Raw genomic sequence first — 13544 nt, forward strand, 5'->3', positions numbered from 1 at the left:
TCATCGTCCCGTGAATTCTTACAATTATATAACGACTTACCATTACTTTACAACAGAAAAAATGGATGAAAGAGAGCAGTAAACTTACCTTATTTGTTGGATAACTCAGCTCTTATCTTGGTTCTTCAAACTCTAGGTTTTACCTCCAATTAGAACTTGAAAGGGAGAGAAAAGCAATTAGGGTTTGTGGGTAATTTTTTGAAGGAAGTTTGTAGGGTTTAATGTATGGTTATTTATTATATATAATGAGGGTTATATAGCATGAGATAAGTCCTTAAATGGGCTCTTTGGCTGACCCGAAATAGCCTCTTTTGGGGCTCTCATTTAACCAAGTAGGTGACACACCTACTTGTAACCTAGCAGCATGCGCAGTTTCGGAAAAATGCATATATCTCTCTACTCCGATGTCGTATTGACAAACGGTTTAATGCGTTAGAAATTACACTCATAGAGCTTCAATTCGATGGGTGGAACACTCCATAACTCTAAGTATATTGGGATAAAAGCGCAGTTACATTCGATCTAAATTTTCAGTAAAACTTATAAACTTAATTTGTGATGACTTTCATCGACTTTTGTTCCACAACTCACTTGACTTCAAACATAACACACGATTATCATACAACTAACATAACTCATAACATAACCTTCTTATCAAGTTAAGCACCCTAGTCTCATCCCAAAGTACATGTTATGACATTCCCAACTTGTTGACTTTCGACGAAATATTATTTTCTTCAATTTCTTAGCTTCTTAAACCTTCCAACCCTCTTTGTACTTGTTATTCATGATGTTCAATATATGTAACATCTGAGGTAAAATGATAACTTACTTTATATATGTAACATCCGAGGTAAAATGATAACTTACTTTATATACTTCCAAAGATGATCTCATTTTTTATCTTACATCAATTGACTTAAGACGTATCTCCTACGTACGAAAACATGGGGTGTAACAATTTAAGAACCAAAAAAAATTGAGAGAAAAAGGTGACTGCAAGCGTGTAAGCCCCGTTCAGTTAGTCCAGTTGGACCACGTGAATAACTGTACTATCGGCCAATATAGCTTCCGGCAGGACTCCATAGGCTCCACCTCGTCTCAGCCCAAATCACGTATGAGATTGGAACTCATAAGCCGTGAAGCTTAGCTCGTTTCGAAGCTTGCATCTCTGATAAGTGGCCCGGGGACTTTCCTGGGCTTGACCTACTCACTGAATAAATCGCAACCCATTCACATCATCTTGCAGTCGAATTGGTAAATCGATCTTGGAAACCATTTTAAAACGACGCAAGAGCAGGTTCTGAAAACGGTGTGGGAAAATTTAGTTTTCTGCCCATAATTCACTCTAAGCACTAGATAAAGGAGTTTGTCGATACACCGACCGCCCACCTTAAATTAAATAAAATCACCACGTAATAGACGCCCCTCCCATTATCCACTTGATCGGACAGATAACTAACCACCATAAACAGTCAGAAGCTTTAGTTTTGTTTTCTCGTGGTGCCAACTATTTTCATTGCCTATGAACAATTAGAACATCAATTTACTCTCCAAAATCCCCAATTTGGGTCTATTTGGAAAGTCACGTGTAATTATCTGATAATGTATTTACTAGGATAGAAATTACTAAGAATGTACATAGGTCGAATTGATTCGAATTTTTTAATTATTAAACCAAACCAATAGTGTCGAATTTTTAAATCTATAAATCAAATCAAACCAACAAAGTCGGATTTTTCAATCTCGGATTTTTTGGGTTTTTGGATTTTTTCTGGTGAAGTCTTCATTTTGTGCTTTGAATATTTCTTTAGCCCTAGTAGGATACAACTATATAATGTATTTTTCAAAAAAATAATACAATAATATGAAATGAATCATAGCATTGTATTAAAATATTCAATGAAAAAGATAATAAAATCACATAAAATAAATATTACTAATTAATAAGCCATATTAAAAATGAATATAATCTAAAATTACTATATAAGTCATGCTAAAATAAGTACTTCTAATAAGTACTAGTATTAATTACATGACTAAGCACTAAAAAAAGATAAACTAAATTATGCATTCTCATCATAAACCAACGCAAAACTAAAAATATATCCAACAATATTGTCATGTTTGATTGGGCAAGAGTAATTATATAGTTAAATTTAAAAAAATTAGATTAATATGTAGATAAGTTTTACTATGTGACAAACTTATATATAAATATCAAGTATTAACCTATTATGATGTGGTTTTAGTTTCTTTGTTATTTTAAACGTTGGAAAGTTTGGTTTTCATATATCCTCTATCTAAAATCCTCTCTCTAAAAAGTTTCTCTCTACAAAGACTCTTTAGCTCCCCTGTTCTAACGCGTACGGGTCACGCTCCACAAGATGGAGCTACCGGAAGGCATCCCTCCGGTGCATACGGCGGTTCTATCGCCCCCATCGGGCAAAATAGATCCCAAAGAAGTCACAAAACAAGAAAAACTTTCCTATGCTAATACCATTAGCACCCCATCTTCATCTTCTCAGATCCCCAACCCAAGCTCAAACCGACAAGAAAAAGAAAAAGTTATTGCAAGACACACGAATCACAACAACATGTCGGCGGTGATTTCAAAGCTAAGGACTACTATGGCATAATGGCAGATTCTTGCAAGTATACTATTGTGGGTAGATTTCTTAGACCGCGCCCCCAAATTGATCGAATTAGGTCAAGATTTAGGGAAATTATTTCCTTAAAAGGGACAGTCAGAATAGGGGTCTATGATAACCATAATGTCTTCATTGATCTCTTTAATGAAGACGACTGGAAAGTAGTATGGTTCCGAAGTAGATGGAATGCAAATATGGCTACAAAAGTGCTCGCCGGACTTCAAGCCAGAGGAGGACTTACCAGTCGCTCCAGCCTGGGTTCTCCTGCCCCTTACCATTTCATATGCACGATTGACATTACATTAAGCATCTTTTGAGCTCTGTTGATACTCCATTTGCCCTAGATGCTGCTACAATGGGAAGAACTAGGCCAAGTATGGCCAAAATTAGAGTGGAGGTCGATTTGCTTAAGCCGTTACCACAGAATGTATTTATGGGACAGGAATTTGATGAATCACCACTACAAGGTTATACCCAAAAATTAGAATATGAAGGTGTGCCGAAGTATTGTAAACATTGTCGGAAATTGGGTCACCGCATAGTCAATTGTACGGCTCTAGAAAAGGAAAAGGCTGCTCAAGAGAAGGAGGAGGGTGAAGATGACAAGATTACCAAAAATGAGGAGGATACACAATTTATGAACAAAATAACGGGAAACAACAGTGAAGGTAGAGAGGAGACAATTCAAGTAGACTCACACAGTATCGACATTGGAAAAAAGCAACAGGAAGATGGCCTAGACGATAATAAGATCATTAAAAACAAGGAGGAGAAAAGTATGAAGAAGAAAACTAATAAGAAGAAAGCCAAAAAGATGCCAAATAAGAAAAGCAAAGTCAAGTTCAAACATGCCCAGAACAATAGCAAGAAGAATAATGTCTCTATATCGACAAGCAAACAAAATAATCAATCTTTAGCAGAAATTAGGGACAGTATGTAGATTCATGAAAATCCAAAAGCTCTAGATGTACAGGATGAGGGGAAGCAGAATACTTCTACTGGAATTGGTACAATAGAACGGTAAGAAAGGAAGAAGGCTACTAACAAACAAATAGAAGAGGGTAAACAGTCTTCACAAGATAATGAGACTATCAGGAAGGAAGAAGGCAAGGCATACAAGAATAACAAACATGTTCACTGTGACTCAAACACATCTACTGTTCCATCAGAAATAAGAAATTTACCAAGTATAAGCTTAGTTGTCGACTTGGATGGCAAAGAATGGGAGTAAGAGGTTAACGAAGGCAGTACCAACAGAATCGACATAAACTACAAAAGGGGTCGTGATACTAAGAATGAAGACCTAGATGAGGTCTTGGAAAGTCAGAGAGATAATAATCTAAATTCTAGTAGAAGGGGGAGAAGTGAAACACGAAAAAGTAGCAAAAGTCAAAGAAACAGAAACTATCCTTCACAGAAAAGGAAACAAAAAGAGGATAACACCCCAAATTTTTCTTATGATTAGTGCAATCTTCTGGAACATAAGGGGAGTGAGATCCAAAAAAGTCATTCACAGGCTTAAAAAACTTATTGACATCAACAACACTCAGTTCGTGGCTATCTTTGAACCTTTTATCTCGAAAGAGAAGGTAGATGGCTACAGGAGATTTTTAGGATTTCAATACTACCACTCAAATGGTAACAGTCAAATTTGATATTTTTGGAACTCTTTCAACAACAATCAGATCTTCTCAGAAAGCGATCAACACGTTACTATCAAGTTGGATAAGGCCATTTGCAATCAAGATATTCTCATTATGGCGATTTATGCTAAGTGCAACTCTGTAGAAAGAAGAGATCTTTGGTCCTCTTTGCAACAGGATAGTGGTATCGTGAATGATCCTTGGTGTATCGGGGGTAATTTTAATGTGATCTTTGATCCTAATGAAAAATTATGGGGTAAACCTCATAGAATGTACAAAAGCACCGATTTTTAGAATTGTATGGACAATTGTGGTATTACAGATATTGGTTACTCTGGGCCAAAATTCACCTGGTGAAACAACAGGAGACCAGGGAAGAGGATTTGGAAGAGATTGGATAGAGTTTTTGTGAATGACATGTGGGATACTCTGTTCCAGAGATTTTCTATTAGGCATATGGCAAGAACCGGATCTAATCATAGACCTCTTCTCATGAAAAATTTATCTTCTAATCATAATTATATAAGATACTTCAGATTCCTCAACTGTTGGACCAATCTGCCTGATTTTTTCAATATTGTCGATAATAGTTGGAGTGTCAATGTTAAGGGTAATCCTTTGTGGATCTTGCAAACTAAATTGAAGACTCTCAGTAAAAGGTTAACTCAATAGTCCAGGGAAGACATTGGGGACATTCATGATGTTGTTAACAACTGGGAAGAGAAACTACAATTCCTAGAGGATAAGGACATTGAGGATAATACTGAATTGAGCAGAGAAGAAGTAAATAGGGCCCATGCAGAATATATTAGATGGCTTAGCATTCAAGAATCCCTCCTTAAACAGAAGTCGAGAATGAAATAGTTTGAAGATGGTGACAGGAATACCAGGTATTTTCACTGCATGCTCGGGAAAAAAAGAAGGAAGCAACAGGTAAACAGAATCAAAAATCACAAGGGTAATTGGATTATGGGGAGAGAATTCCTAAAGAAGCAGTCAGACACTTCAAGGCACAATTCAATCTTTCTAAGCCAAATTTCAATCCTTCTATTTTTGAATGTATCCTAAAATGCATCTCGGAGCAGGATAAAGCTAATCTCAAACAGATGCCTGATGAAGAGGAAATAAAAAATGTTGTTATGAGCCTTAATGCTGACAGCACTGCTGGATGGATACAATAGAGCATTCTATCACAGCTACTGGGAAATTATCAGAATAAATGTTGTTGCTTTTGTGATAGAGGTCTTCAAAGGAAAAGGTCTGACTAAATTCTTCTCTCATACTTGCTTAGTTTTGATTCCCAAAATTGACTCTCCTTCTAATTTTTTAGATTTTAGGCCAATTAGTTTGTCTAACTTCTCTAACAAAATCATTTCAAAAATCTCTCTTTAAGGCTTAACCTTTTATTGCATAAATTAGTCTCCTAATCAAAGTGGCTTTGTAAATGATAGGCTAATCTATAAAAATGTGTTATTAGCTCATGAAATTATTCATAAAATTTCTGATAAGAACAAAGGTGGGAATGTTGTCATTAAGCTAGATATGGCTAAAACCTATGATAGAATGTCTTGGCCCTTTGTACTCTTTGTGTTAAGAAAATTTGGGTTCTCTAATCATTGGACAAACATGGTTCATAACTTGATTTCAAATGTGTGGTATTCGATCATTATTAATGGGTATAGGCATGATTTTTTCTCCTCATCTCAAGGCCTTAAACAAGGTGATCCCCTCTCCCCCTCCTTGTTTATTATAGCTGGTGAAGTTCTTTCCAGATCCCTTAATAACTTGTACAATCACTCTGGCTTTATTCCTTTCTCTATGCATGATAAGGTCCCTAAAGTTAATCACTTAGCTTATGCATATGATATTGTTATTTTCTATAGTGGTAACTCTAAATCTATTAAATTTATTTTTAAGCAAATTAGTAACTATGAGGAAAGCTCTGGTCAACTGGTTAATAGAGACAAGAGTTTTTTCTTCACTGCACCTAAGACTGCTGCTAACAGGATTAATAGAATTAGAAAGTGTTCTGGCTTTATGGATAAGAACTTCCCTCTCACTTACCTTTGGCTGACCACTTTATGTGGGTAGGAAAAAGGCTGAATATTTTGACACTTTAATTAGTAAAATTATGAAAATGCTCAATGGTTGGTAGGGCAAACTCTTGTCTTATGGCGATAAGTCTCTGTTGATTAAAAATGTCCTTCAATTATTGCCTATTTATACTTTATCTACTATGCCTCCCTCCCCCCCCCCTCCCCAAACAAAAAAAACCACTTGTAAATTAATTAAAAAATATTTTGTTAAATTTTTTTGGGGTACTTCAAGTGACCACAAGAGGTATCACTGGAGCTCCTAGAACAACCTTTTTGTGCCTACTGATGAGGGTGGCATTGGTGTACGTAGGTTGGAAGATATTAGTGATATGTTAGCTATAAAGAGATGGTGGAGGATAAGGTCCACATCATCTCTTTGGGCAATATATGTTAGGAGCAAATATTGTATTAGATCTCACTTGGTATTGAAACAATGGGCTGCTGGTAACTCTCATGCCTGGAGACATGTCCTTAAGATAAAAAATACGGCTGAAAAACACATGATTTGGCATATTAATTCCGGTTTTAGTAGCTTCTGATAGGATAATTGGACCTTAAAAGGTCACCTTGCGGGTCTAGTTAATAACAATAGAAAGAGTCATAAAACTTTGGTCAATGAATTCATCACTGAAGGCATGTGGGATGTTAATAAGTTGAATGTTGTTCTTCCTGAATATCTGATCAATCATATCCTTAGCATTGACATTGGAAACCGAGACAAAGAAGATAAAATTTATTGGGATCTTACGGAGAATGGCAAATATTCCAACAAGATAGCTTGGCATCTGGTAAGAAACTCTAGACCTAAACAACACCTCATGGGTAAGTTATGGAATCCTAGTGTTCCTTTTAACATGTCGTTTCTGGTTTGGAGGCTCTAGAATGAAAAACTCCCCTTCGATGAAGTTATTTCTAGATTTGGGAATAAATTATTTCTAGGTGTAACTACTGTGAGAACCCTATCTATTAAAATATGCACCATATTTTTGTAGAAGGACAGGCAACCAGTTACGCTTGGAAACTGTTTGGCTCTCAACTTAGCATTAGCTATCACCCCCACCCTATTAGAAATATCTTAAATAATTGGTGGAATACTAGTTCTGTAAATGTTGTACATAAACAGGTATTAAATATTACCCCCATTATTATATGTTGGGTACTGTAGAAAGAATATTGTGCCTGCAGGTATGGTGAACAGAAAATATTCAACTTCTATAAACTGCATCAACAAATCAGTTGGAATGTGAAAGCTGCTCTCCACAAATCATATCCAAAGTGTGACCTTCAAATGCCTTGGAATAGGCTATGCGACATAGTTGTAAGGTTACACCCCAAACAAAGTATCATGGTAGTGCAATGGCAAAAATCATTATCGGGAAGACTCAAGCTTAACACGGATGGAAGCTTCAACAAGATAGATGGGACTGCTGGATTGGAAGGTGTTTTAAGAAAAAACAATGGTGAAATTATTATGGCGTTCTCGGTCCCTTATAGATGCAGCAACCATTATATGGTGGAGGCATATGCAGCACATTTTGGCATTACCTGGTATATTGAGAATGGCTATACAGATTTTACTCTAGAGTTGGACTCTCTAATGCTCGTTGATTTGCTAAGGGGGGAGATAGAGAGCAACTACAAAATTTCTACGATCACAAAAAAAAAAAATAGCACAATTGAGGTGCACGTCTAATATAGACATTCTCCATTGTTATAAAGAAGCTAACCAACTTGGCAAAAATGGCATCAAAAGCTCAAAGTGGAGCTTTCTTCTTTTCTGGGCTGCAGCTTCCTAAAGCAGCCAAAGGCCCATTTCACTTGGACAAAAGCCAAATTCCAAGCACTAGAATTAAGTGGGACAAGGCCAATTTTTTTGTAAGCTCGGATTTTTTTGTTTGTGGCAGGTGAATCTGATTTTATTATCACCTTCCTACCTTTTTTGAAAGGGAAATCTTTACCCTTGTATTGTAATATTGGCAACTATCTTTTGAAGTAATACAACACTCCCAATATATGGGAAATTATATATAAAAAAATTATGAGGTGTTTAAAATATTTTTTGTAAAAATATTAATTTATTATAAATTGGTATTAAATCATAAATGTTCTTACAAATACATAATATTATTAGTTAAATTAATTTAAAAAAATTGATAACGGATTTAGTTTTTACCAACTAAAAATAAAATTTTGAATATAAGAAAGTTAGATATGACCAAAGAAAGTATTTTTTTTTAATAAATATTTACACTAAAAATTGAAAAATGAAATTAGTAAAATATATTACCGTCTTTTACTGGCATGTCAACAATCTAAGAAATATTAAAATCCAATTAAAACAATTACATAAGTTATTCATACAACCAGAGAAATAAGCTCTATTATTAGCATAAGGTATATTATGCAATAAATTACTATTTAGAATTTTATTGTGATATCGATTACATTAAGTACAACTATAATGTCAGCCGTATTGACCATATTTATTTGTACTGATGACAAGTAGAATTTATGGAATGATTTTTCATTATTTGTATGAACTGAAAAGATAGGAAAACAGCAATTATAGAAATTTGCATTACCATACGATTTGATAGAACAATTCCACAAACTATTTCTAGTACTACTAGTTTTGGAGTTATAGCCCGTTTGACAAGCTTTTAAAATCAGCTTATTTTGAGGAGTGCTTTTCTCAAAAGTACTTTTTTAAAAAGTGCTTTTGGTGAGAAGTAGTTTGTGTTTGGCTAATTAATTTGAAAAGCACTTTTGAGCAGTAATTAGTGTTTGGCCAAGCTTTTGAAAACTGCTTCTAAGTGTATTTTTCTCAAAAGTGCTTCTAAGAATAGTGTTTTTGGAGAGAAACTATTTTTTTCTGTTTCTCCAAAACTGTTTATGCTTCTCCTCAAAAGCACTTTTTTTTCTTCCAAAAGTTTGGCCAAACACCTCAATTTTTAGCCAAAAGTGCTTCTTTGACCCAAAAAAAAGCTTGGCCAAACAGGCTATTAATGTCTTTAGAATATTCTCACTGTCGAAAAAGTTTTTGTTTTAAAGAAAAATATATTTGGAAAAAAAGAAGAAGACTCTAAAAAGTTATCTTGTAATTACATCCAATTCTCGCCTTCCGAATATGATTATTTCCTCTCAATTAAGCCAATTCTCAACAAACCAAATAATTACTTAGACAAACAAGCAAGCCAAATAGGCAACTTAATGAAAGAAACAACTTCACGTTTCGGATTTAGAAAATCTCTATTAGGAAAAGACAATTCGTGGATTTCGATCTTTGGGCCAGTAAATCGTCTAAAATTCTGACATGGCATGTCCGAGGAATTAGGGTAAACTCCGTCAGTGAAACATTTAAAAAAATCTGCAGACATCAAGAAGAGCTTACCTCACCAGTCAATTGCGTCTAATAAATAGATTGTTTTTCTAAACACGACACTTTCTCCGAAACACAAGCAAAGGCGGATGCATAAGTTCGATGGGTTGAACTCAACCCAAAAATTTTAATAAGAGCATTACTAAACTTTAACAGATAGCAAATTATGATTTCATAATTTCAAAAGTGTGATAGGTTTAGTAAGAACCTATGGTTAAACTCATCAAATTTTATAAACCCGCCTCTATGCACAGGGATGGGCGTAAATCCAGCTCGAACCTCAACCCAAGGTCGACAGGCAGAATAAATTTGATTGCTAGTGGCAGGTGAATGCATGTTAAAGCTCGATATAGCGCTGAGTAACAGAAAAATCAAATCAAGTACTGAAGTTAAAACTCGAGCTTTGTTTTTTTTTTTTTTGAAAATAAAGCAGTGGTAATTGACTACAGTTCGCAAGATTTTCAATAACAATGAGTATCTAGCGACTTGAATGATAGTTACTCCTAATTGCAGTGACAGATTAAGTATTTCAACATCAATATGTTGCAAATCTATGTTCCATAATCATAGGTTTTATGTTTAAAAACAGTACAGTACTGCCATGCATACAAAGTGGAGAAAAATTGAAGGGCAAAACCATAATTTCCAGCTAGCCAAATTAGAGTGCTGCCATACCAGCTGAACATTGGCTTTTCCATTCTTTTAGCCTAAGAGCTTGAGAAACATGTCATTCATATCAAAATAAAAGCATCTATGCTTAATACTTTGTAAAAATAGGATCAGGTAAAATCCAGAAAACTAATTTCCATTGAGTAGCATGACTAAATCAAACAAAATTGGATTTAACAAGTAATTCATGACACGAGAAAACAACATATTGCCATCAGCCAAAACTACTCCAGCCCAAGGCTCACCCTAAGCCACAAGCGTGCTAGCAGTGGTTGATTCGCTGCACATAAATCGAAATAAAAACAATCAGCAACCTTTAAGAAAGATGGAATAAATCTTGCTCTTAAACCAAGAAAGAAGTAAAGACAGCCAAAAAAGAAATAGTACGCGATAAGTTGGTTTTAAAACCATGTACGAAAATTACCAAAAACATATAAGAAAAAAAAAATGAACAAATGTCAAAGCGTTATCCACTCTGTGCAAATGTCAAAGCGTTATCCACTCTGTGCACCCCAGTATAAGTATTCCTCTTTGAGAATATCAAATATGTATTACGGTAAGAAGTAAAGCTTTGATGTATTTAAAGAAAAATATATCCAAATCTGAAGGACAGCTTTCCTTAAACATTACAGTAGTTTATTTGGTACGCTTTCATAATGAACACCAACACAATTTAGATAGACCAAAAATATAAGTTAAACTGGAAAGGAGTAAAAGAAGATAGTAATAAACGAATAACACTTGGAATTGTTACAACTTTACAGCTTGCTGTATCTGAACCAGGACATTCCATTTCCAATGGAGTATATACCAAGAAGAATCAAGAGGTAAACAACAATAACATATACTATGTCTTAGTTGCGGTTAGCACACAATTCCTCACAATCCATTTTGCTCAATTTTTCTTGGTATCAGAAGTAAAAAGATACAAAACCTATCACAGCCAGAAGTTGTAGCAATTAGAAAGATTTCAGCCAACTTTTTAATTGTACAGAGGACGAACATTGAGCCTGACTCAGCTCCAAAAGCAAGTCCGTGGGGTGAGAATTGTCCAAGATCATTTAACGAGACACAACTCAATGACTCATTCCCCCGTAGGGCACTCTAACACCCCCTTTCCCTACGCATGCTCAAACGTGGACTTAACTTTTTAATCGTAAAGAGGACGAACATTGATCCTAACTCAGCTCCAAAAGCAAATTCATGAGGTGAGGATTGTCCAAGATCATATAACGAGACACAACTCAATGATTCACTCCCCAAAAAAATGTAGGGCACTCTTAACACCCCCTTCCCATGTGCATGCTCAAACGTGGGCATGCTCAAACGTGGACAGTACAACATGGAAGCTAAACATTGGGCATACAAAGAATAAGGATGACCCTGAATTTGATATAATTTAAAGAACATGGAGCTTGAGTCCAACTCATCCAAAAGCTAACTCATGAGATGATGACTACCCAAGACCATATAAGGAGAAAACAACTCATTCCCTCAAACGATGTGATAAACTCAAACATTAACAACTAGTACTAACTACTGCCCCTCTTTTGGGGCCACCAATTCACTTGAGTCAAGTAAGCATAAGCGGCATATGAACCACCTTCATGTCGAAGCCATGGAAAGAGCAAGTACATTACAGTTGTTTATCCAACTGTGGAAATCTCACAGAAAACTATAGCTCAAGATGAATAAAAGTAACTGGTCTCTAACTCTAGTAAGACAATCATTAGGAAGGAACCTAAGTTTCAGAATAGTTCTGCAAAAAGAATTTGTTTCCAGAAGAATAAACCAAAACACAAATACTTAAACAAGTTAACAGATAACCAAATCATCCGACAATCTTAATGGAAAAAAATAAAGAGTACTATATGCAGAGCACAGACATTGTAAAGCAAGAGATAGAGAGAGGGAAAGAAGCTTACTATTTCCAGACAGGTGGGAGCTTCTTTGTTTTCTTGTAATAGCGAGCAAGACGATGGATCCTGCTCTCCACCAAAATCAAGCGGAACTTGGAATCCTTATCCTTTCTGTTCCTTTCCAAATGCTTCCTAATAGCAACTGCCTTCTTAATCAGGTGGTACAGATCCTCTGGTATCTCAGGAGCAAGCCCTAAATCCATTTGCCCCAACAAAATACTCATATCTCAAAAACCAGATTCATCTAAGCAATTAATCCCATACCCAAAAAACACACATAATAACAATAATACCGTGAGCCTTGAGGATACGCAAGATCTTGCTGCCAGTGACACTCTTGACTTGTGCAATTCCGTGTGAGTCACGAAGAATCACACCAATCTGTGAAGGAGTCAATCCTTTCTTCGCAAACTTGCAAATGTTGTCCTCAACCTGAAACCGTACAAATCAAGCACACACATATAAATTTTCAAGACATATAAATAACACGAAGTTAGAAGTGACAAAAAGGTAGATGATTTTACATCAGGAGCGGAGATCTTGAGCCAACTAGGAGGAGTTCTTTTGTAAGGAAGAGCCGAAGCTGAAATACCCTTACTGAAACCACGACAAAAATGTTAGGCTAATTGATGGTCGGAGAAAGAAAAATGCAGATTAATTGATGGTTATAAGAGCTTAAAGAAGAGAATGACGAACCCGCGACTGTGCATGCGACCCATGATGGCGGAGTGAGGATTGGCTACCGGCGGTCAGCAATCGAGGCTTAGTTTTGGTTGTGTGAATAGATTGTCTACGAACCTTTGTTCTTTAATCTATGGTGTTTTACTAGGGTTTAGTGTTACGCTGGTGCTACTTTGGGCCTCTGTAGCCCAGTTTTCAGGGCCTTGTTTATCATTGAGAAAGAATTTTTTGTTTTACTGGGCTGGGTTGACAAAATTATTTGACAGAAGCTGGGCCTATGATTGAGCTTAGTGAATGGGATAGAAGCCGTACCCTATATTTTTGCCACCTTTTAACCTATACCCTATTTTTAAAAATTATTAATTTCGTAACCAACTACCAAAAAATCTATAATAATATGACCATTATACCCTTCCAAAACATATAAAAGATGCATCAAGCATACCCAGATTCAAATTCCAGATCTCCTCTGTATCTCCTCCATCACTCCGTCTCTCCTCAGATCG

General features: G+C 35.7%; 1 protein-coding gene across 1 annotated transcript; it reads right to left on the bottom strand.

Annotated features, from left to right (window-relative positions):
- Positions 1–10503: 10503 nt before the first annotated feature.
- LOC107790766 (small ribosomal subunit protein uS15) lies at positions 10504–13211 on the bottom strand. Its single transcript, XM_016612728.2, has 5 exons — positions 13054–13211; positions 12882–12954; positions 12651–12789; positions 12364–12550; positions 10504–10718 (listed from the first exon to the last, which is right to left on the bottom strand). Exons 1-5 carry the CDS (start codon positions 13074–13076, stop codon positions 10685–10687), a joined length of 456 nt encoding a protein of 151 aa, XP_016468214.1. The 5' UTR covers positions 13077–13211; the 3' UTR covers positions 10504–10684.
- Between the last annotated feature and the right edge of the window lie 333 nt (positions 13212–13544).

The sequence above is a fragment of the Nicotiana tabacum genome, chromosome 6 (assembly GCF_000715075.1).
Source record: "Nicotiana tabacum cultivar K326 chromosome 6, ASM71507v2, whole genome shotgun sequence".
NCBI lineage: Eukaryota > Viridiplantae > Streptophyta > Magnoliopsida > Solanales > Solanaceae > Nicotiana > Nicotiana tabacum.